This window comes from Dendroctonus ponderosae, unplaced genomic scaffold, assembly GCF_020466585.1.
Source record: "Dendroctonus ponderosae isolate FM_Combo_2020 unplaced genomic scaffold, Dpon_F_20191213v2 Dpon_F_20191213_1, whole genome shotgun sequence".
NCBI lineage: Eukaryota > Metazoa > Arthropoda > Insecta > Coleoptera > Curculionidae > Dendroctonus > Dendroctonus ponderosae.
Window position 1 is genome coordinate 58919883 of NW_026017110.1, and position 22960 is coordinate 58942842.

The following is a 22960-nucleotide window of genomic DNA, read 5'->3' on the forward strand; positions in this document are numbered from 1 at the left end:
GCAAAACGGGACGGAAAACATGAAATTTTGCAATAATCTTGCGCCACCCTTGCACGAAACGACGATCATTTTTCTAATTTCATAGATAACAGAAGTGTTTTTTCTACATAAAGTATTAAGTTACTCGGAAAGTACTGGGATTGGAAATTTAAAGAAAAATGTTCATGGCTAAACTGGTCCTGAAGAATTTCTGAACATTATTTTTAACCTCCACATTTCACCACAAGGGGCTCAATTATAAAATAAACATTAAAAACTCAAGTATCTTTGAAAATCCGTAAATGAAGGTATGCCGTTAGCAACATCGTTAGAAACCTTCTCAATGACTAATTCGATTTTATTATATAATTTTAAACTTGTTTGAACCAGAAATGTAACTACTTTTCACTGTGATGTATTGTGTAAAAATTGTTTTGCCCGGCTTTTTTTTTAATTTTTAATTTTATTTTAACCGTTTTTGCAAGTTAGTTCTGTCTGGGTATTTTCGTTTAAACTAAAAAAACTGTTATTGTTACGAATTGCACCCTTTAACAACTGACGAGTTCCGCTCTAACGAGAGTGAAAAGTGCTAATGTTTTTCTACGAAACAAGCTTAACATTATTAAAATCCATTTGTTTTATACTTGGCTTTCTCCAAAACATTTTTTAAAGCATGAAAACTTAGCTGCAAATTAGGACTAAGAAACACATCCGAGTGGCGGCTGTGCCATTCAAAAAATCGCCCGTACGAATTTAAGAATTATTTGGCCTGGAAATCATATTAACTGGCTCCATTGTGCTTCCTGTATGTTGAGTATCGCTTAAAGAACGTGCCTGATTTAATACTTAAAATAAAAACACAAATATTTCCAAAAAAGTGCAATTATCGCATATGTTCGTTCTGTATTTGTTTGTTGTGATTAACTACGCAATCCCCAAATGTGTTACACTTTTTATTTCACGCGAGCAATAATCAAGAAAAATGCAAAATAATAAAAGAGGCTACCAAGTGATACTGGGATTCCCATGGTGATTTTTTCGTGTTTCAAACTTTCCTTCAGCGCATTTTTATTGCCTGAATCAGTCTGGCAGTTACAGTTTAATGTGATATAAATTAAATTCAAAATTTGTTAACCGCGATATCATTAGGGCCATCTATGACGCCCCGCTTGAACTTTTCCGCAAAGCTTTACAGAAACTAAACCGATCTTAAATTCAGAATCAATCATAAATTTATTGATAAAATTCAAATATCTTTATTTAAGTAAAGAAGAATGATACAAAACAACGCTTACAAACTATACCCATAATTTTTCACCCATTTCAGCCCCTCAACTGTATCATTTAATGGAATATATTCCAGCCCAATCCAATCAGCATATCCTGCATCTTTCTGGATCTTATCGAGCACATAATTATAATTTATTTCGCCAGGTGTATCAGGTTCGTTCCGGCCTGGAGCTTGTGCGATTTGAATATGACCAATATATGGTTTCACTTTTTCAATCGTATGCGTGATATCTCCTTTGATTAATTGCAAGTGAAAAATATCCAACTGCAGCTTCAAATATGCACTGTCGACCGCTTTAATCACTTCAATTGCCTTTTCATAGGAATTCAAATAATAGTTTGGAATCGAATAATTGTTTATTGGCTCAATCACGCCTAAAATGTTTTCTTGTTGGAGCAGTTCCGCAGCAAATTTTAGATTTTCTACTAAAGTTTGGTCGTTTTTACTCGTGGGATTTTGCACGACTCCAGACATGATATGAATCCTGCAAAGAATATTTATTTAAGTGAAAAATGGGTAAATTGAAGGGACATCAAGCCTTGGCCTGCGCCGTAAATGCGTCCACCTTATAGATGAAATGTTTATTAACAGCTTTTCCATAAGATCACAGAAAATAAGTAGCTAAGTAGTAACTTTCAATGAGTGGAAAGGGGTCTAAAGCCGCATTTTTTCGAAAAACACCACTAAGTAAAGTCGTTAATAAAGGTTGTATATATGGTGAGCACATTGTTAACGGCGCAGATTTAGAGCAAAAAGTTCATCGTGCTTGGAGGCGGAAAAAAAGGAAGTGGACTTTTTATAACAAATCGAGGTTACTCACTTTTTGGCTCCAACAGCTTTAGCGTAATCAATAGTGGTCAAGATAGATTTTCTGAACTCATCCTTCTTACCTTCAACGGCAGCATATCCCAGTTCTCCTTTGGTTACATCTCCTACAACAAAACGATACTGAAATCGTAATGAATAATGAACATGTGAAATATTTACCTGTTAAAGAGTTGATAAGTACTTGTTCAATACCAGCCGATATTTTAGCCTTCACAACGTCCTCCTTGGAAAACCCAAAGGGAAATCCAGTTTCAACTGCCCGAAATCCAGCGTCTGCAGCCGCAGCATATCTTTCCAGAAATGGTTTTTCTTTAAACAGAAAAGACAGATTTGCACAAAATCCTAACATTGCTCTAGTTCCTGTTGCTAGACTCATTAAGCATAGATAAAGACAAGTATTCATTAAGCGTAACCTCAAATCGTAAGTATCCTATTAATTTATTTACGTATAAATAATCTGATAATGAAGGGGAGATATGATGAACCGAACTCTTAACACTTAACAGAAAGTTTATTTTTAACAACTAATCAGTGTTTGACGTTATTTTGTCAAACTGAGCTCCACAGAGGTCAAGGTTCCTAAAGTATACAGTGGTATACAGGTTGCCTAGTAGGGATGACACGAAATACTTGTCACAGATATTTTGGAACAGATACCGATATGGAACAGTCGGTACCTGTTATCGATATTTAAAATAACAGAGCTCGCCTACGATGTTGGTCTCAGTACCAGTACAACATCTGGGATTTCGATATTTAAACAAAGCGAAAGGGAAAATATATACCTGTCTTTTGATTTTTCGAATCCATCCAATCCACCCATTATTCGGTAAATAGCAATATATCATGAACAGAAAATATCGGGAACAGCAGTAACAACCGTCTCCGATATTTTCTTTAGTGTAACCTGTGCAGTGGCGGATCCAGCTTTAAAGTCAAGGGGGGTTATGTAGAAAAAATACAGTCTTCTGTTATCTATGGAAATATAAAAATGATCGTTGTTTTGTGCAAGGGTGGCGCAAGATTATTGCAAAATTTCATGTTTTCCGTCCCGTTTTTGCTCATACCTCGGAGGCGAAATACTTCACAGGTATTTTGGAACAGATGCACAGTCGTTACCTGTTATCGATATTTAAAATAACATGTTATTTGAAATAACGGCTCGCCTACGATGCTGGTCAGTACCAGTACAACATCTTTCGAGATAGATATTTCAACAAAGCAAAAAGGCAAATACCTGCCTTTGTGCAAATACTATAGACTATAGTCTATAAGACTATAGTCTATAGTATTCGCTTTGTGCCTTTTGATTTCCCACGGCGTTGTCAATTGGCCTGAGTTTTAGTGAAAGGAAATATTTTATTCTCATGAAGTGGCAAGGTTTTGTATGTATGGAAGTGGGACGTGGGAATTGATGATTTTCGAATCCATGCACCAATGATCCGGCAACTAGCAATATTCAGTGAACAGAAAATATCGGGAACAGCAGTAACAGCCGTCTCCGATATTTTCTTTAATGTGATCAGGCCTGTGAGTCACAGGCTGTGACTGACTGACTGTTTTTTGGAAATTCTGTGCTGTTCTTTGTCCTTGGAACTTGTTATTGTTCGACCAATAGCAGTGCTTCTAAAATAAAATAGCATATGTTGCATCTGCCCAGTGGAGTAGTGGTCGAACTATATTTAAATTTGTATAGACGCTATTTACCTAGTCTGGACATGTTTCAATATTTCTTTATATCAAACATAGCTGAAGTACTAAATGGCCAATTTTCAATTAAGCGATACGATGAATTTTAATCAGTGATTAGCATGAAAATAGAAGATTTTTCTGCCCTTAAGTGGGAAAGATAAAAAATGTGGTCACCTTTTTGTGTGTTCAAATAAAGTTTCGATAAAATGGTAAAACGTTACTCATAAAAAATTTTATGACTTTTTTTTCACCATCAGCCCTTGCTACATAAAGGAACAAAAGGCATTCGGCCTTCGGTCATAATTTATCGCTCACCCAGCCGATTCGCACCCAATTTACTAGGAAGTGGCGTGGATATCCTTCAATGGAACAATTAGTCCAGTCGGATTAGATTTTTTCCTGGCACTTAACAGATAAAGGTAATTTTTTTTTCTAGTCTTAATTTGATTTTGCTTCAAAAAAATCTCACTATAACATTTTTTGAAGGTGTTTGTATATTTTATAAGTGGTATAAATTTTAGTTTCAAATATTCACAACTTTTCCTATTTGTTATGTAAAAAGGGCCAGATTCTAAATATTATTTTCTTGAGGCGTCGAGGATAGAGCGCTCGACGATGCGCGAACCACTTTTTCAGGTTTATGAGACGGTTCCAAAAACAACCTTTAAATCGGCAAACGATGTTTCCTTAACGTCGAAGGCAAATTTCAAATTGATTAACTTAAACTTAAATAATTTTATTTTACTACTACTATGACATTAAATAATCGACTAAGTTTATTCAACTTATAGTTGCCACATTTTTCGGTCAACTGACTGCAAAAAAAGGTTTTTTTTCGGGTGCAGCTGGAAATGGGCCGCCATGCCGCGGTATCGGCACTATCAAAGAGTTCTAACATCGATGTTTACAAAAATATCGAACATGGAACGAATTACATCGATGTTTGCAAAACATCGATGTTTTTCTCCCATCCCTAGAGTACTGTAACCATAGAGAAAGCAAAATTACTCTATGGCGCACACTCCAAGGTCGAGCTGAACTCGTCCGCTATAACTGCGATATCGCAGTCGCGGGTAGCAGGAAAAGTTGGTTTTTAGACTAATCGTTCTTATGTGGCAAAGTTTAATCTGAAATTTTAAGGCGATTTTCAAAATGGAGAGTGTAAATTATCGTTGAAGTTATTTCGAAGGTTAAGCGCAATTTTCTATTACTTTGGACGGAAAATTCGCGGCATAGAAACGATCGTAATGAACAAGTTTGTACCGTGGAAAGTTCTGAACTATCGATTCCAATATGTCCGCATTCAACATAAAACCGTCTACTGGATGGCTACATTCCGATAAGTTAATCGCAAGACAAGGGGCAACTTATGCAGTACGGGTAGGTAAGAGCAGTTTTTCGTTTTACTTTATAAATTGACCTTTTCCCAGCCTTTCCCCTTTGGTCTAGTTTTATTGCAATTAACGTCTCCCGCCACACCCGACTTTTAGTGCGCAAAAAAATTCATACGTGACTTCCAACATTCCCATCATAGCAATGAGATCAGTTTTCCAAGCTACAATTTTGCCAGGAAATGCCTCATTAGGCGCAATTATACCAGGGAATTATGCGCCTAATGAAGCTTATTTCATCTTTTCCACGCAGTAGACTTAGATCTGAACAGATTGGAAGTAATTTGTAAAAATGCAGTAATAAAAATTGGTGCTTGGAAAGCCCTGGATGTTTTCTGGAAAGATCCATTGACAGTTATAGATTAGCGGAGTGAATCATCGACCACAATGATTCAACAAGTTCAGCTTGGTACCAAGAAAAAATGATTAGATTCTTATGAGCAGGATCGGTTGAGTTTGGAAGAATTAATTAGAAGACTTGGAAGTTTTCAGTCGCTTGATCCAGTTTCCCCTTTAATTACCCGAATACTTTTGCGCTTGCTAATTCAATTATGGCGCCCATGTTTGGACGCATCCAACAAATGTAAATTATACCACTATATTTAAAACCTACCAGTATGATTATTTCATAGTTCAACTTTCATTCAAAAATATTTTCTTTCCATTGCAGTATGTGGGTTGCCTGGAGGTTAAAGTGTCCATGAAGACTCTGGACTTCAAAACCAGATCAAGTGTCGCAAAGTATGTAGTACATTATATTAATTTTGTGTGCCCAATTCCTATATCTAAACATGCATGTATTGTTTTCAGAGAATGTATAAATAAAGTATGTGAAGCTGCAGGGCTGAAGACTGTAGATAAGAAAAGGAAAGTGGATCGAAAAGTGCAAAAGGCCATTGCGGAAACCCCGAATATGACCCACGCAGGGACGAATGTTACCTTGAAAGTATCTAGTGTTAATTTATCATTAACGTCTTTGGAGAACAACCAGGTCATAGCCCATCACGAAATGCCTAAAATTTCATTTGCCTCAGGAGGAGACAGCGTAAGTTGATGATCGCTGATGTTACAGGAACAGTGAATTTATGGCCAATTTTTATAGGAAACGCTGGATTTCGTTAGTTATATCGCTAAAGACAATAATGAATTAAGAGCTTGTTATGTACTGGAATGTGGTGGCGGATTAGCTAAAGATGTAATTGCTACTTTTTGCCAAGCATTCGAATTAAGGTTTCAACTGTTTTCTCGGCCGAGTACAAATGTTTACGTGTAAGTGTTTATTATCATTCCGATTTTATTCTTCTATTAATTATTATTTTCTTTTCCAGAGTTGGTGCTACGGCTGGACCTCAGTCAGTTCAAACGGGAGGAGATGCAGACAAAGACTATTACAACGACCTTCCAGGAAAAGTTCCTCCGGACGTTATGGGGCCCCCTCCGGTTCCTCCTTTGCCCGCCTTGGTACCCCCTTTTACCACGCTGCCTCCTGTTACCCCAAATCTAATAGATTTTAATTGTGATGTAGCGTCTGCAGAAGGCCCTCATCATGATTACGTTAATGATAACGTTGCAGTCAATCGGGAACGAGACGTATTTGATATGCGTAAGTTCTCTTATTGGTATAATGTGAGCTCTTTTCAATTCGTTTGTTGTATTGTTACAGAACCTTTCTCGCAACATGCGTCATCAACGGGATCAAATGTGAGAACAGATGTAGATAATCTAGAACAGCTGAAGAAGGAATTCTGGTTTCATGGGCCTATCACCCGAGCCGATGCGGAGAGACTGTTGCAGAGAGATGGGGATTTCTTAGTTCGGGAATCTACAAATACGCCCGGCCAGTTTGTTTTGTCAGGAATGCAGGACAATAATAAGAAGCATCTTTTGCTGATCGACCCAGAAGGCGTTGTAAGTATCCTTCAAAGCAAGTCCCAATTTATAAAGTTATGTTATTGTTAAGAACTGTTTATTAATGATGCAAATTTGTTGCAGGTAAGGACGAAAGATCGAATGTTTAGCAGCGTCAGCCATTTGATACAGTTCCACTTTGACAATGCTTTGCCGATTATCTCTGCAGAGAGTGCGCTGGTTCTGAGGCATAAGATTCCAAGATCATCATAGACTGGTGAATATATCTTATTTCAATTATTATTAGACGGAGCTTTGAATATTTTTATGAGAATTTTAAATTGCATATACAGCGCGAAACAACCAAGTATGGAATACATTCAGTTTCTTAATTAAAATAATAGATTTTTGCGATAAATTCTATTCTTTTTTTAAATATTCATTGTAGTCCAGCTTGCTTTGAGCTGCAATTTTCAAATGTGAAAGTATCGTTCTGATCGTCTACGTAAGAGTAGGATTCGAAATTGTCTTTCAACAATTCAGATTCCGAGTTTATTCCATTTGGTTGCCCCATGCGGTATATATAATGACATGAGTACAAATTTTTGCTCCATTCCTTTATTAGATTCTAATTGTTTTTATGTGATCTGCATTTATTTATAAATAATAAAAATCGTATTTTATATCAGTTTTAACCAATTCATCTAAGGCATAGAAAACCGATTTTACCACCATGTTTGTATTGATAATACAGGGTCTGGCGAAATGTATAAGCAATTTACAAACGTTTTTTTATCGAAGGAAATTTTTATTATTTCTATTATTTTCTCTGTTTCTTACGCTAATTGAGGTTTGTCATTTTGTCGTAGCACGGCTGCCATCTTCGGAGGAATATTTAAACTGGCAACATTTTTAATTAATTTAATTGCGTTAGTTGGGAATCAGGTTCTCTTCGAATGAGTTTACGTCTGTCAGTGAGTTGGCATACCATTCATTTTTTAATTAAAAAAAAAATCAATTCAAGGAATTAACAGTAAAGGTATTCTTTTTTTCTTAAACACTTATTTATTTTTATTTCCCAATTAATTTTATTATTGTTTTATTATTAGTTTCCAATTAATTTTATAAATGATAAACTCTCTAATTGTAAATTTAAATCTACTGGGTTTTATAAAATATCGTCTAATATCAATTGAGATCTGAGTACTTGATAGATTTGAATTAAAGAAATCGGAGTCTAATTGATACTTTAGTTGAATGGGCTTTGAAATGTATTTTTTGAGGTTTGCCTTAAGTGAGCTTGGTTTAATGTTGGATTGAGGAACTAGAGCTTTCTACAATTTCCATAGAAGCACATTTGTGTAATTTCCTCTGTCTAAATAAAGGCAAACAACTTTATAAAAATATTTTTTAAATGGGTCTTCAATCAATCCATGCTCAGTATTCAGCCCCCATAGCAAGTTCTGATTTTTTTTGGGACTTGCTAAGTCATAAGTTAGGTTAGGTCTAAGCATAGATAAAGACGAGGGTCTAAGGTACGTACGTATTCTGATGTCTAAATCAATGATCGATATTTTTGAAAAATATTTCGCTGGACCCTGTAATAATCTAATGTGTGGATTGCTTCGAAAATAAAACTAGCAACAATTGGATAATTGACTTGGTTTCATAATAATTCGTTTGGTTTTAATTAGGCCGTGAAACTCACAATATATTTGGGTGATACTGTTATGCTAATGCGTATAATTTATGTCTAAATACTGAAAAAGACAAATAATGTTAAATTCATTTGTTTAATATAAAACACTTGTTGCACAGGTTATGACCGAAAAACAGATTGCCATGATTTTTGTGATTATTTATTGTATTTATATGGAAGATGCTGAGATGGTATTAATATTTTTAGTAACTGCTGTATAACTGTGCAATAAATTAGGTGTATACGTTATCCATGATTTTATTTTCAATTGAAATTTTCTACTATTCTATTGGACGTTCAAAAAAGTAAATTATAAAAATTATTTAGGCTTAACAGATTTTTAAAAAAATCGGTAATTGTCCATTTTTCACAGTTGATCCAAGAAAAATATTTTTAAAATAATAATTTTTTATTAAAAATATTCTACAAGCCATCTATTAAATTTGCGGCATTTTTAACAATTTTTCCCTACGAATATAGCGACATTTTTTAGATTTTCAGTTTTGTTTTCCTAATATAAAGGAAAAACTATCGCACATTTTCATCTGGGTTCGTTTTTATCGATTATTTTGTACACGTTTCGTTTCACGTCGTCCAAATTGTCTGAAATTACACCGTATTTCAAGTGATCTTCTTAGTGGAATGTTCTAGAATCGTTCTGTAGAACATTTTAAATTTCGCGGGCAGGATGTGACGTAAATTTTAATAGACTCCATTCCATTTCAGTAAATTTTTCATGTTCAAACCAAATCCATCGCTTTCTAAAGAGTGCCGACCGCCCGTTTCTGCTTCATTATTGGCTAAATTTGAATCGCCCGCTCGAAAAGGCGGCCATCTTGTGTGACGTGCAAATGCGCAGTAGTACTGCTACGCTATCGCCGTTGTCGATTATTCACAATTTACAATATGGCCGAGGTGTTCAGTGTGTATAACTTGGAGTCTTAAAAGTAGTGCAACGTTAACTCTTGGATTCTGTGAATCGCGATAATTTAACCTCAAAGCGCGTGTTTAGAAGGAATATTAATAATACCGTGGAAAAGAAACGTTTTTCTTATTCAGTTTTGTTACTTAATTTCTTTATCCGTGTCGGGGAACAAAATGGCGTGTAACCTTTCCGCACTTTGCTGATATATCAAGTGAAGTTCATATTTCTGCATTACTACTCAACTTTTGAGAAGTTTTCTTTTGGATTCTTGCTCGGGAATGTGTATACTTTACCCCAAAGATATTTGATACGACCTAGTTTGTGTATTTATTTAGTAGTTTGGCAAAAACACTCTGCACCATGCCCGAGGTAAGTTTACCCTTTAAGTTATTATTTCAGGGTAAAAACAGTGATCTAGATGGTTTTTCAATTGGTTTCGAGTGTCCCCCCGTGGTCCTGGCAATGCCCAGTCAAGGGCGTGGTCCACATGGTTCTAACATATTTTTAATTGTGCCCTCTTATAATGTTGTTTACAAATGGTTTTCGATTTTTCTTTACTAAGGGATGTGTGTACCACTCGTTTTTTTGCTTATATATGTTCTTTGGACTTTCCTGCAGCCACTAAGCCCAAAATTTTCGATTTCTAAGGTGGACCCTTTTGAGTAAATTTAACTTAAAAATAGTCGTTTCTATGCTCAAAATGCTACCCTTTATCTACAAAATACGTTTGATTATTTGTGACTGTTATTTTACACCTTTACAATAATGGATTTGTTATGTAACTAACTATTTTGCGCCTCTATAATTTCTTTATAGTGCAATGATTATTTCACCTCTAAGGGTAGTAATGAGATGCACTTTTCATACGTATGTGAAGAATTAAATTAAACTTCTAATTAGTTCATTCGTCGAAACACCTTTCCATATGTTTGCTATTTAACTATTACCACGTTTTTATCCTAAATTGATGAACAAAATGTTCGAAAGGCACGTGGGGGCGCAACTATACTTTATAAACTGTCTGTTCTCAGAAAACACCCTTGCAGTCTTATGTGGATTAGAGTGTTTTATATTTTATAGTTTATTCATTTGATTGCTTGCTAGGGTGGGCAAATTTTAGACTAACACGTGGTGGTTGTGTTACTTTCTTATCACCTTTCTTTAATCGCCAATCACGCGAAATCCTTTGGCCGGTTGCCTGAAGAATTCCTTACTTCATAAACAAGTTTTGTGCGTTTGTTTTGGTTCTTTGAGGATTGCTTGATCAGCTTTATAACTGATTGCCCGGTAATTTTATACAGGGTCTCATAAAGCAGTAATAAAGCTGGTGTTTCTAGTTAATACTCATGATTGAACTGTTGCATTTCTTCGTATTGAAACAGCTTAGGTCATATGATGGGTCATATCATTGTTGTAATCTTTGTCATCCTTTTTTATAGAGTGGTGAAGAATCTGACAAGTCTGGATCAGACAGTGGGAGTTCATCAGATAGTCAGCAGAATTCTGGCTCGGATAGGTTAGTACACAGTAAATTGTTGAGCATTAAACTGAATTAATTATTAGCGGACTGATGGTTTTTTATGACATTTTCTTTAAACTTGCGGTGGGGTTCTGACAAACATTTGCTGTTAAATGTTACCTCAAGGGGGGTGTTTTTGATATCTGCAGATCAACGTAGACTTCAAGAGGTCGACTAAAGGTAGGAGATTTTATACGCGAGTTGTGATATCAATTGTTTCTCTTACATTAGAAAACAAATATGTAGAATGTGAAAAAGTCTCAAGCCACTTTCTACATGGGTATACTGATATAAATATGCTGTTTAAATTTGATAAATTTTATTGATCGGCGTGTATACCTATAGTTCTATTGTTTTAAATGCTCCTTTGGTTCATTCACAATGAGAAAATTTACAATAGGTAGGCTTTTAAACGTGCAATCATTTATCCTTATTAATTTTAAACTTCTTATGTTTATGAATTTTAAACATTTGCATTATGTTACACAGCCTTTCTCTTCTTAACAATGGTTCCATTTATTATAAATAATTTGTCTCTTGAATTGAATCTTCGAAACTGCTCAACAAATAATATTTTTAACTATAGGATTTTTGATTGAAGTATTGATATTTTTCTGCAGGATTCAAAGGCGTTTTTTCAAATATATTTCCTTAATTTTTATTCCTAGTTTTTTATCTACTGTGGTTATAAATAATGGTAGCAATTCATCTCTGAGGATTAGTCATACGCATTTTAATTTATAGGATAACCGTTGTATCAAATACCTATTAAGAAATCCCAAATATTGACGTGACTGGCGGGCGATAGTAAATTTAGTAAATCGCAAGTTATTAATTCAAACTCCCTTACGCAAAGGATTGTCCAAACGACAGTATGACCTACAAAAAAAGTAAGACCATTTTCTATTCAAATTGAACATAAATCTGAATCATTGATTTTATCTGAAAAAAAATCTGATCATTTTTTTGTTTAAAATTGTCGAGATAATGTGACTGGAAACATTGTAATTACTAAACAAGTAGTACTCTTATCTTAAAGCCTGTAAAGTTACAATAAATGTCTCGTTACGGTTTCAGAAATATTAATAAATTGAGGTTTTTTCATGATAATTTTATCACACTATAGATAGAATACTATGCGGGGAGGAAATATTCTTGAAATTACTTGCTCTATATTAGCTAGTACAGAATGCAGCCAATTACCAAACATATTAGTCATCTTATTTTAACGAAGTGTTATGCGATTACAGAAAATAAATCCCCGCTCATTTTGTTTGCCCCAGAAACAGATATCAAGAAAATTCTTTTGAAATTTACTACATTTTCTTCGTTGTTTCATTAATTATATTTTGTTTATATTAGAGAGATGTTAAATGAAATAATAATTCGATATTTTTATCAGTTGAAGTACGTTGACCACATTATTCAACAGGTTAAAATGACGCATAGATACCTATAGTAAGATATGAAATTGATAGCTGATTATGATTTGTAAAATGTGCTATATCTTTATTGCTTCTAACTTTATATTTGTTGTTAGCTATTCCATAATCATCAGTCTTAGAGGGGGTTTATGCTTTTAAACATATGTATCAGCTGATTTATGATCTGCATTCTTTTCAATTAACGTGAAGGTAGCAGGTGTGGGACAATGATGAAAACGTCACTCTTCAACTATCTGCCGACGTTTCGACCTTTATTGGGGTCTTCTCAAGGCTAAAATAGTAAAACCCAATATAATACGCAAATGAGTTGCCAATATAGCGAATATCCAGTACAAATGTAATCATACATCGGCAAAGAAACGGACCACAGTCACAAATTACAGACAAAATGGAAATTCTTACATTCAGCTTAACTCAGTCCAATAAATAAATCAAAATGAAAACGAAAACAGATTACATGGGTATATACAGGGTGTCCCGTAAGCACATGATCAAAAGGGTACTGCAATATTCTTTGAATCAGAAGAAGACGATCTGACCTAACTTTTATTAACAAAGAATGTCTGGCTCATCTGCTATTGATGGTCAAAGTTCTTCAAAAAAAATATCTTTTTTGAAATATGGAGAGAATGGTACGATGTATTTTGACGAAACTCGCTGTGAATGTGTTCTTGCGTAAGAATCATATTTTGATAAAACAATCGGGTTCAGCCGTTTTAGACAAGTGGTGAATTATTTAGTGTCGTGATACAAAAACTACCTGAACTTTTTATTTGGTGGATGGAATCAATTCATTTTTTTTGTTGATGCACTAATCATTTATCCACAATTTTGTGCTCTGTCTTGTAACATTCATAATTTTTGCGCAAAAAATATGTCTGTTTTCTAGCCACTTAACAATGCTGGACATTAACTGCAAATATGCGCCGCGTAAACGCGTACGTTTTCACGCAAGTTGTCTTCGCAAAACCCTAATTCTTTGACCATGTCGGTCACTTCTTCATTAGAAAAAGTCATTCGAATCGAATTGGTGAGGTTGATTGACAATTAAATTATGCCTCGTATTACGATATTTGTAGTTAATGTCTAATATTGTTAAGTGGTAATTCTTACAAGGTAAGTGATAAAGTCTTACATAAGAACAAATTCACAGCGAGTTTCACCTAAAAATACCTCGCACCATTTTCCCGATATTTCGAAAAAGAAAATTTTTTTGTACAACTTTGATCATCAACAGCAGAGAAGGCAGACAGTTTTTGTTAATAAAAGTTAGGTCAGATCGTCTTCTTTTGATGCAAAGAATATCGTAGTATCCTTTTGATGCAAAGAATATCGTAGTATCCTTTTGATCATGTCCTTACGGGACACCCTGTTTAAACAGCCTACCTCATATTATGTGTGAACGTTCTGTCTAAGTAGATTCATTAGAGTGGATGCATCCCCATGGCAACGCACTCATTATTTTTGAAATTCGTAATTATATGGACATAATATTGGTCGGCAGTGTAGAATTAAACGGACTAACACTGGAAATCGCACACAACCATTGATAGTTCTAACGTGGAATTTTTTTTCCCGTTTCTTCTCACGTTTGTTTTAACCTAATATGCAGTGTCGATCGTTCACATATTTGTTAAATACACATAGTGTTCAGTGAATATATGCTATTGGTGTTATCTAAGGGTTGGTAACGAATAGGTACTATTTGACAGCGAATAATGCAAGAACCAAGAGTTACTTTAAGGCTTGAAACAAATTTTACTTAACTTACGAGAACAGAAACACATTTTTTTAAGGGTGTTGTTACTGTTATCTTTAATTGAATATTGTTTATCAGCCCATCTGTAATTCTTTTGCTGCATTTTATCTTTTTACCTGGACGTGAAAATAAGTAGTTTCTAATATGCATGATAGTAATTGTACGAATATATGAGATGAAGAAACTCTTACAGCGGCTCAGGATCATCTAGTTCAGGCTCAGGGTCGGAAAGTGGTGGTGACAATGGTTCAGATAATGAGACATTAAAAATGAATGAAGAATACACTCAACAAGCTTCACAGTTCGTTTCGAGTATTCCTGGTCCATCAGAAGAGCAGTTTAGGTCTGATTCGTCCAAAGACCACAACTCCGAGGTGCTTATTTACAACATTTTTGCGATAGTAATTCTATTCTAAATCCCACTTAAAAATGGATAGGATGAAGATTTTGAGCCGGAAATTCGACGTTCTGCAAGATCAAAACGCGAACCGCCGAGACCGGATGGCAACAGTAAAATTAGAACTAGCCGCGATGAATGGAAATATAATGATGCCAGCTCTTCGGAGTCAGATAGTGAGAGAGAACGTCCGCCTCCAAGCAAACGCGTAGGCGCAAGATCCCGAGCTACTGCTCAAAAACGGATCGTAACTAGGAAAACTAGATATAGTTCAGATGAATCTACTGATGGAGACTCGGAAGACGAAAAACGTCGAACGGTTTCCAGACGAACAGCAGCCGCAGTTAGTTACAAAGAAGACAGTGAAGAGAAAACTGATTCTGAAGATTTAGTTGAAGTTGACCCATCAGAGCTAATTGAACCAGTCACGGAAGAAAAATGTGAGACCATTGAACGAGTTTTAGCACAACGGCGAGGAAAGAAAGGAGGTGAGACTGGAAACAATTTTTTTAGCTTCTAGCCTAAAAGACTTCCCACTTTAGCAGTCACTGGATAATATGTTGATATTTTGTAGTTACTGGAAATATAACGACCTGCTACTATGTTGAGGAACACGGGGATCTAAATGCAGACGTAAATCCCAATGATTATGAAAATACCGAATATCAATTTTTAATAAAATGGAAAGATTGGGCGCACATTCACAACACATGGGAATCTGAGCAGACTCTTAAGGAACAAAAAGTTAAAGGGATCAAAAAGTTAGACAACTATATGAAAAAAGATGCCGAAATACAAAAATGGATCAGCTACTCAACGCCGGAAGATGTTGAATATTATGAATGCCAATTGGAATTGTCGCAAGAGCTTCTGAAAAGTTATAATGAGGTGGAAAGAATAATTGGTAATATTTTTCATTTCTTAAACAGGTTGGTTTGTGTTTACTTATTTTTTTTTACTTTAGCCATGTACAATAAACCAGACGGAGGTACTGATTTCTTTGTGAAGTGGGAGAGTTTATCCTATGCCGAGTCTACTTGGGAAGACTCTTTATTGATTCACAGAAAATGGCCGCAAAAAGTCCAGGAGTTTCAGGGACGTGAACAATCAACAAAAACCCCTACAAAACATTGTAAAGTGCTAAAATACCGCCCTAAATTCCACGAGGTCAAAAGTCAGCCAGAATATATGATGGGCAAGGAAAACGTAAGTAATGTTTAATGTACCAGCGAATTGTTAATTCATGTACTAATTTTCTGACCAAAATAACCAATTAATTTGCTTATTCCAGGCATTAGTTCTACGAGACTATCAAATTCATGGACTGAATTGGATGATTCATTCATGGACTAAGGAAAACTCTGTTATTTTGGCAGACGAAATGGGTTTGGGGAAAACGATACAGACAATATGTTTTCTTTACTATTTATTTAATACCCATAACCTTCATGGGCCATTCTTATGCGTGGTACCCCTTTCCACGATGACCTCTTGGCAAAGAGAATTTGCCCAGTGGGCTCCTGAATTGAACTTCGTCACTTATTTAGGAGACGTACAATCACGAGAAATTGTAAGTACATATTTATCAGTTGAACCTTCGCCGAATTCATATACAATGGTTATCCGTAGATTCGTCAATACGAATGGTGTTACGATGGTTCTAAAAGGCTTAAATTCAACGCAATTTTGACTACCTATGAAATTGTTCTTAAGGATAAAGCCTTTTTGGGAAGTCTAAGCTGGGCAGTTTTGCTAGTGGATGAAGCTCATCGGCTGAAAAATGATGATTCGTTGTTATACAAAGCTCTTATGGAATTTCATACTAATCATCGCCTTTTAATCACCGGGACTCCTTTGCAAAACAGCTTGAAGGAACTGTGGGCGCTCTTGCATTTCATCATGCCAAATAAGTAAGTTTTACATTGATCGCAATTCAGTTAACCATGTAACTCCAAATTATTTTCTACTGGTCTAATTGTTGTGTTTCTTTTTGTCATAGGTTTGTGACGTGGGAAGAATTCGAAAAAGATCATGAACATGCATCTACAAAGGGCTACTCAAAACTCCATAAGCAGTTAGAGCCATTTATTCTGAGAAGAGTAAAAAAAGACGTAGAGAAATCGTTACCCGCTAAAGTAGAACAAATTCTTCGAGTTGAAATGACTTCAATTCAAAAGCAGTATTATAAGTGGATTTTAACGAAAAATTACAACGCTTTACGGAAAGGTGTGAAAGGTTCATCAAACACTTTTCTGAATATTGTCATTGAGCTTAAGAAGTGTTGCAATCATGCTTTTTTGACGAAACCATCAGAAGCTGAACCACAATACACTTGTCAAGATAAATTGCAATCTTTATTGAGGGGTTCAGGAAAGTTGGTTTTACTAGACAAGCTGTTAATTCGGCTTAAGGAAACAGGACATCGAGTGCTAATATTTTCTCAGATGGTGCGTATGTTGGACATTTTGGCCGAATATCTACAGTTACGACATTTTCCATTCCAAAGATTAGATGGTAGCATTAAAGGAGATATTAGGCGCCAAGCATTGGATCATTTTAATGCTGATGGCTCTCCAGATTTTTGTTTCCTCCTGTCTACGCGTGCGGGAGGTTTAGGTATCAATTTGGCGACAGCCGATACGGTGATAATTTTTGATTCCGACTGGAACCCTCAAAATGATCTGCAAGCTCAAGCAAGAGCACATAGAATCGGTCAGAAAAACCAAGTCAATATTTATCGATTGGTGACAGCTCGAAGTGTCGAAGAAGAGATAGTAGAACGCGCCAAACAGAAAATGGTCTTAGATCATTTAGTTATACAGAGAATGGACACTACGGGTAGAACCGTTCTGAATCAGAAAGCATCTACCAATAATAACCCATTTAACAAAGAAGACTTAACAGCAATTCTGAAATTTGGCGCAGAAGAATTGTTTAAAGATGAAGATGTTGATGAAGAGCCTAATTGTGATATAGATGAAATTTTAAGAAGAGCTGAGACTCGGGACGAAGCCCCGTCAATGGTTGGAGACGAGTTACTCTCTGCTTTCAAAGTGGCTAGTTTTGCAGCTTTTGATGAAGATGCCACTCCTTCTCCAGTACGAACGAAAAACGAGAATGACGAAGAAAGTAAAGATTGGGATGAAATTATCCCGGAAAACCTCAGAAAGAAAGTCGAGGATGAAGAAAGGAATAAAGAAATGGAAGACTTGTACTTGCCACCGAGAAATAGAAAAACACTTCAGCAGATTAATCAGTCAGAGAGCGATGGGGACGGCGCAGAACACAGGAAAACGAACAAAAAGGAAAACGATGAATCCGGATCCAGTATAGAGGGTGAGGAATCAGATGATGAGAGACCAAAAAGGCGTGGGCGTCCACCTGTAGGGAACCGCGAAAAAATTAAGAATTTTACTGACGCCGAAATTCGCAGATTTGTAAAAAGCTACAAAAAATTCAGTGCTCCTTTAAAACGTTTGGAAGCCGTAGCGTGCGAAGCAGAATTACAAGAAAAACCATTGGCAGAATTACGGAAACTGGGCGAACTGCTTCATGAACGCTGTGTAGCATACATGAATGAACAGAGCAAAGAGAATAACGACGCGAACAATGCCGATAATCAAGGCAAAAAACGGATAAGAGGACCTTCTTTCAAGCTCGGCGGTGTATCAGTTAACGCAAAAACTATGATGCAGTGCGAAGAAGAATTAGCAGCCCTTGATGAACTTTTACCAACAAATGAAGATGAAAGAAATAAATGGATGCTTGAGGTCCGGACGAAACCCGCCCATTTCGATGTTGAATGGGGTGCAGAAGAAGATTCAAAACTACTGAGAGGCATTTATGTCTATGGTATTGGATCTTGGGAGCAAATAAAGCTTGATCCCTCTCTCAAAATTGGTGATAAGGTCCTGTTGAACGAGGATAAGAAACCGCAGGCGAAGCACTTGCAGTCTCGAGCTGAGTATCTGTTGAAGCTATTAAAGAAGCAACTCGATCCTAATAAAAAGGTTCAAAAACCTAAAAGACCTCGAAAAGCTAAAGAGATTAAAGACGCGAAATCTAAGGAAATAGTTGATAATGATTTTAGCTCCAATGATGAATCGACATTACATAGTAGCCAGAGTGTGAGTAGTTCGACAGCGAAAAAGGTTAAAGTACCCGTTGTCAAAAAAGAAATTAATAATGACAAAGATGCCGAAGACGTTGCAATTAAAAAGGAAAAGAAAGAAAAGAAGAAGGCCAAGAAAGAAAAGAAGAGTGCTGGACCGATGCATTTCACTGCTAATAATGAACCAAAAGCCATCAACGTGTTAGGAGACTTGGACCCTGCAATTTTCACCGAATGTAAAGAGAGAATGAGACCAGTGAAAAAAGCTTTAAAAGCTTTAGACAACCCTGATCAGTCAATGACGGAAAGTGAACAAGTCCAACATACTCGGGAATGTCTCATTCAGATTGGGGAACAAATCAATACTGTGTTAGGTCAATACACTGATGCTGAAAAAATCAAGGAATGGAGAAGGTAAGAATATTTCACTAACTTAAATTAATTATTATTACAACTGTTCAATTATTTCTAGTAATTTGTGGTACTTCGTGTCGAAGTTCACAGAATATGACGCAAAAAAGTTGTATAAGCTTTATAAAAAAGCCAAAGCAAAGGATGCTAAGAAAGCGGAGAAAAAAGAAAAATTGGAAAAGAAGGATCGAAATCGTGAACAGGTTAGCGTAATGTTTGTTTAAAATGAGAAATATATTTTACATGTATATTTTTCCGTTACTAAAATAAATCTTATTTGTACTAGGTTGCATCGACTAGTAAGGAAAAGGACAGAACGCGGAAGGATAGCGACAAAGAACCTCACTATCATCATCATCACAAAAGGAAGCACGAACCAGAGGAAAATAATGAGAGAGAGGAAAGGCCGACTAAGAAACATCGGGATGGCACTGAAAAGTAAGTAAAGCTACGTTTTACACTAGAATATGGTCTATCTACTAAACTGTAATCCTGCAAGTACTCATTTTTTGTTATGTCACTTGTCGCATTAATAATCTAACAGTTTATAAATGTGTTTTTTTTTTCAAGAAGAGAAAGACGTGAGAAACATCCAGATAAAGACCGTAAGCGAAATCGAGAAGAGATCAGCACTGAAGAGGAAGGGGAATATCGATACAATCGTCATAGAACGGCACCGACTTTCAGGCATACTGCTCCCCCCGTGCATTTGGAACATGAAAGATGGTCTGCTACTGGACTCCCTAGAGAACGGTTTCCCGGCGAGCATCCCAAAAGGCCATTTAGTGATTATCCAAGAGTTCCAGGATATCACAGAGGAGAGCGCGACTACAACCGTGGAGACAAGCGGTAAGATTTATAAGTTTTAGATTTTAAGTTAGCATTTGTTGGGGAATTGTTCAAGATTAATTTAAATTTCGGGAGGGAAAATCGTAATTAAATTCGATAATTAAACGTTCAGGTCAGGTGTTACAAATAAAAAAGGCAATAAACCGCAAGCCAATAAAGTGCAACTTAGTGCCTGATTTTTTTTTTTAATTGAATGTGAGTTTCTCATTCAGGAATAGTGCAGATAATGAGAAACGCACGTTCAAGTTTATTTAAGAAAAATCAGACACTAAGGGCCAACTGCACCGTCTTCATCATAAGCGTCACTTAAATACTTAAGGGACACTAAGGGCCAACTGCACCGCTTCGGCTTAGGAGTTAAGTGGAACTTAATAATTTAATTTGACTACACCGCAGTTTAAGCGCCACTTAAACCAATCTAAGTGGCACTTAGCCTAAGCCGTACTAACAGTTCGGCTTAGCCGGGGTCCTATACGCAAGCGTCGCGGGTTGGTTGACGGGTTACAAATATATACATAACCAAAAACAAACTGTTGAAATCACGTTTAGGTTCATTCTTGTTCGGCGGATATCTGATAGGGTAAATCATGGCGTTCTTTATAAATTCTTTAATATAGGACGATGACGACGATATAGATGAATTGGAGATAATTGAATTTGGCGTGCCAAGGCGGATTAACAATCGTGCAAATCTTTTTCATAATTTGGATGATTACACATTTTTTTAAAAGTTTCGACTAACCAAAGAGACTAATGGTACAACTAATATATTTATATAAAAACACCAATTCTATTTTTTCTTTTCGGATTTATTTTTTTTTTAATTCGGCTTTCTTAGGAGCAATGTCTAATTGTAAGCATTTTACTTATATAGCATGCTCTGCTTCTTCTCGCTCTCTTTTACGATCTGCCGCTTTCATTTCTGACTTAATAATTTCATTAGAAGGGTCCTGGGAAGGTGTAAATGCTGCACCACTGCCGGTCTGTATTATCGTTTTTTTTTCTTGGGACACAACCATTCGATTCGGACTTCTTTTATTTTTATTTTCGTAGGACTTCCGCAAAGATTCTTTACTTGCGTTACGAGGCGTTGAAATCGGCAGCGCTCTTACTCCATGCATTGTCTTTTTCTCTCCACGTGCACGAGTCAGTTTTCTTGTTTTCGATTATCCCTTTATAGTCTGGGCATATTTCTAATAACCGATATTTCTCCTAATTGGTATAATTGGGAGTGCGCATTCATTTTGGTAATTTAGTATTTTTCGATTTCATTGGGTATTCCATTTAATTAAATCACTGACTGACTCGTGCACGTGGAGAGAAAAAGACAATGCCTGGAGTAAGAGCGCTGCCGATTTTATTATATATATATATCCGATATCCGCCGAACAAGAATGAACCTAAACGTGATTTCAACAGTGTGTTTTTGGTTATGTATATATGTGTAACCCGTCAACCAATCCGCGACGCTTGCGTATAGGTCCCACTTATGGCTAAGCCGAACCGCGAGTACGGTTTAGGCTAAGTGCCACTTAGACTGGTTTAAGTGGCGCTTTAACTGCGGTGCAGTCAACTTAAATTATTAAGTTCCACTTAACGCCTAAGACGAAGCGGTGCAGTTGGCCCTAAGTTGCAGTTTATTGCTTTTTTTATTTGTTAACACCTGACAAGTGACGTCTCACGTCAAATCTGCACTATTCTCACTGTCTGTTTTGCAGGCATATTTTGCGGATCTGTGTTATTCAAATACAGGCCGTGTTTTCGCTTTCTTGGTTATATTTTCGCTTCTTGGTTTTGTTTTGGTGAAAGTATTATTTGCGTTTTGTCCTTGTTCGTTATAAAGTTCTCGTTGTCACTGTCATGGCATTCTGTAGGTCGCCTGATGGTAAGATTGATTGGCGCGGTTACTCCCGAGAACCAAGAGGACTGCTTCCATTAAGCATGAACCAAAGACAATTCTATGCAGGAGGTTTCCCTCCTGGAATTCCTCCAATATACCCACCAGATGGGAGGTTTAGTACTGGAGAGTGGCGAACTGCTGACAGAGATTACTACAGAAGCCGACCACAGTGAAAGCAATTAATTTCAGTCTTAGTATTTGCAATACTAGGAGAGACTGTCCTATAAGTCTGATAAAATGACATAGACGCCAATTTTAATTATACTCATGTATGCGATAATGAAGATGATTCATGTATATATTGCAACTTCATTTTTTTTGTGGGACTTTTAGGAATTTGGGTACAGGTTAGGACAGGCTCCCCAAGTATGTTTGATAATCGCCGAAAGTAATATTTTTAGAGTTGTATAGGCACTGTTTTATATGTGTACAGATTTTCGACGGTTTCCAAATTTGCATTTTGTTTACTATTATTTAAATAAAAATGTATAAAATGGTTCGCTTTTATATATTTTGGTTATATAAGCCGTACCTATCTGCTATTTATAAATCTCGGAGGAGGTACGCATCACTACAGGGCTGTATAGTGAGTCAGACGGCAATTTACCAATGTAAAAAGCACATTACATATTTGTAAATATTTAGAAATAGACATATGTTTTCGATTATGTTGTTTTATTTTGGCTTATTGTTAGCATTAGGTGTAAGTTTTTTATACTCGGATTAATAAAGTCCCGAGATTTTATCTCCCATCCCGCCATTCTGATTTTCACCATCCTTCGTCCGATCTGGAATAATTCCCGTTACACACTATGTTAGTTGTAGACAGTTTGAGATTGTTAACTTGGGAAATCCGTGGGTGTATTTGTTTTGTAAATGAGTTTCCATCGTGGATTTCCTGAAAGTAACTTTTTTG

At 36.1% G+C, this 22960-nt stretch overlaps 3 protein-coding genes across 6 annotated transcripts; 2 read left to right on the plus strand and 1 right to left on the minus strand.

The window, feature by feature from the left end:
- Window positions 1-1219: 1219 nt before the first annotated feature.
- On the minus strand, window positions 1220-2688 carry LOC109532937 (putative hydroxypyruvate isomerase). Its single transcript, XM_019898083.2, has 3 exons — window positions 2258-2688; window positions 2091-2202; window positions 1220-1754 (listed from the first exon to the last, which is right to left on the minus strand). The coding sequence occupies exons 1-3, from the start codon at window positions 2499-2501 to the stop codon at window positions 1271-1273; spliced, it is 840 nt and encodes a 279-aa protein (XP_019753642.2). The 5' UTR covers window positions 2502-2688; the 3' UTR covers window positions 1220-1270.
- A 2129-nt stretch (window positions 2689-4817) lies between these two features.
- LOC109532895 (SHC-transforming protein 4) lies at window positions 4818-8977 on the plus strand. 2 transcript variants are annotated; one of them, XM_019898024.2, is made up of 7 exons: window positions 4818-5174; window positions 5852-5922; window positions 5992-6226; window positions 6284-6450; window positions 6510-6784; window positions 6845-7089; window positions 7174-8977. In XM_019898024.2, the coding sequence occupies exons 2-7, from the start codon at window positions 5882-5884 to the stop codon at window positions 7300-7302; spliced, it is 1092 nt and encodes a 363-aa protein (XP_019753583.1). In that variant the 5' UTR covers window positions 4818-5174; window positions 5852-5881; the 3' UTR covers window positions 7303-8977. The 2 variants fall into 2 exon arrangements, with proteins under 2 accessions (XP_019753583.1, XP_019753582.1); XM_019898023.2 differs by having other exon boundaries at window positions 4821-5170.
- A 222-nt stretch (window positions 8978-9199) lies between these two features.
- On the plus strand, window positions 9200-22709 carry LOC109532894 (chromodomain-helicase-DNA-binding protein 1). Of its 3 annotated transcripts, none has more exons than XM_019898022.2 (13): window positions 9200-10022; window positions 11093-11169; window positions 14570-14750; window positions 14814-15261; window positions 15348-15677; window positions 15738-15979; window positions 16065-16343; window positions 16403-16683; window positions 16773-19298; window positions 19357-19498; window positions 19582-19733; window positions 19869-20144; window positions 22019-22709. In XM_019898022.2, the coding sequence occupies exons 1-13, from the start codon at window positions 10014-10016 to the stop codon at window positions 22215-22217; spliced, it is 5142 nt and encodes a 1713-aa protein (XP_019753581.1). In that variant the 5' UTR covers window positions 9200-10013; the 3' UTR covers window positions 22218-22709. The 3 variants fall into 3 exon arrangements, with proteins under 3 accessions (XP_019753581.1, XP_019753580.1, XP_048517646.1); XM_019898021.2 differs by having other exon boundaries at window positions 9203-10022; window positions 19866-20144; XM_048661689.1 differs by lacking the exon at window positions 11093-11169 and having other exon boundaries at window positions 9205-10022; window positions 19866-20144.
- Window positions 22710-22960: the final 251 nt, after the last annotated feature.

Coding starts and splice junctions, on each gene's coding strand:
- LOC109532894 (XM_019898021.2), top strand. Junction 14,751..14,813: donor CCAAAGACCACAACTCCGAG/GTGCTTATTTAC, acceptor AAAAATGGATAG/GATGAAGATTTTGAGCCGGA. Junction 16,684..16,772: donor CATTTCATCATGCCAAATAA/GTAAGTTTTACA, acceptor TTTTTGTCATAG/GTTTGTGACGTGGGAAGAAT.
- LOC109532937 (XM_019898083.2), bottom strand. CDS start 2,501: ATGAATACTTGTCTTTATCTATGCTTAATGAGTCTAGCAACAGGAACT. Junction 2,203..2,257: donor ACTTATCAACTCTTTAACAG/GTAAATATTTCA, acceptor GTTTTGTTGTAG/GAGATGTAACCAAAGGAGAA. Junction 1,755..2,090: donor AAAGCTGTTGGAGCCAAAAA/GTGAGTAACCTC, acceptor TATTCTTTGCAG/GATTCATATCATGTCTGGAG.
- LOC109532895 (XM_019898023.2), top strand. CDS start 5,084: ATGTCCGCATTCAACATAAAACCGTCTACTGGATGGCTACATTCCGAT. Junction 5,171..5,851: donor GGGCAACTTATGCAGTACGG/GTAGGTAAGAGC, acceptor TTTCCATTGCAG/TATGTGGGTTGCCTGGAGGT. Junction 7,090..7,173: donor TGATCGACCCAGAAGGCGTT/GTAAGTATCCTT, acceptor AATTTGTTGCAG/GTAAGGACGAAAGATCGAAT.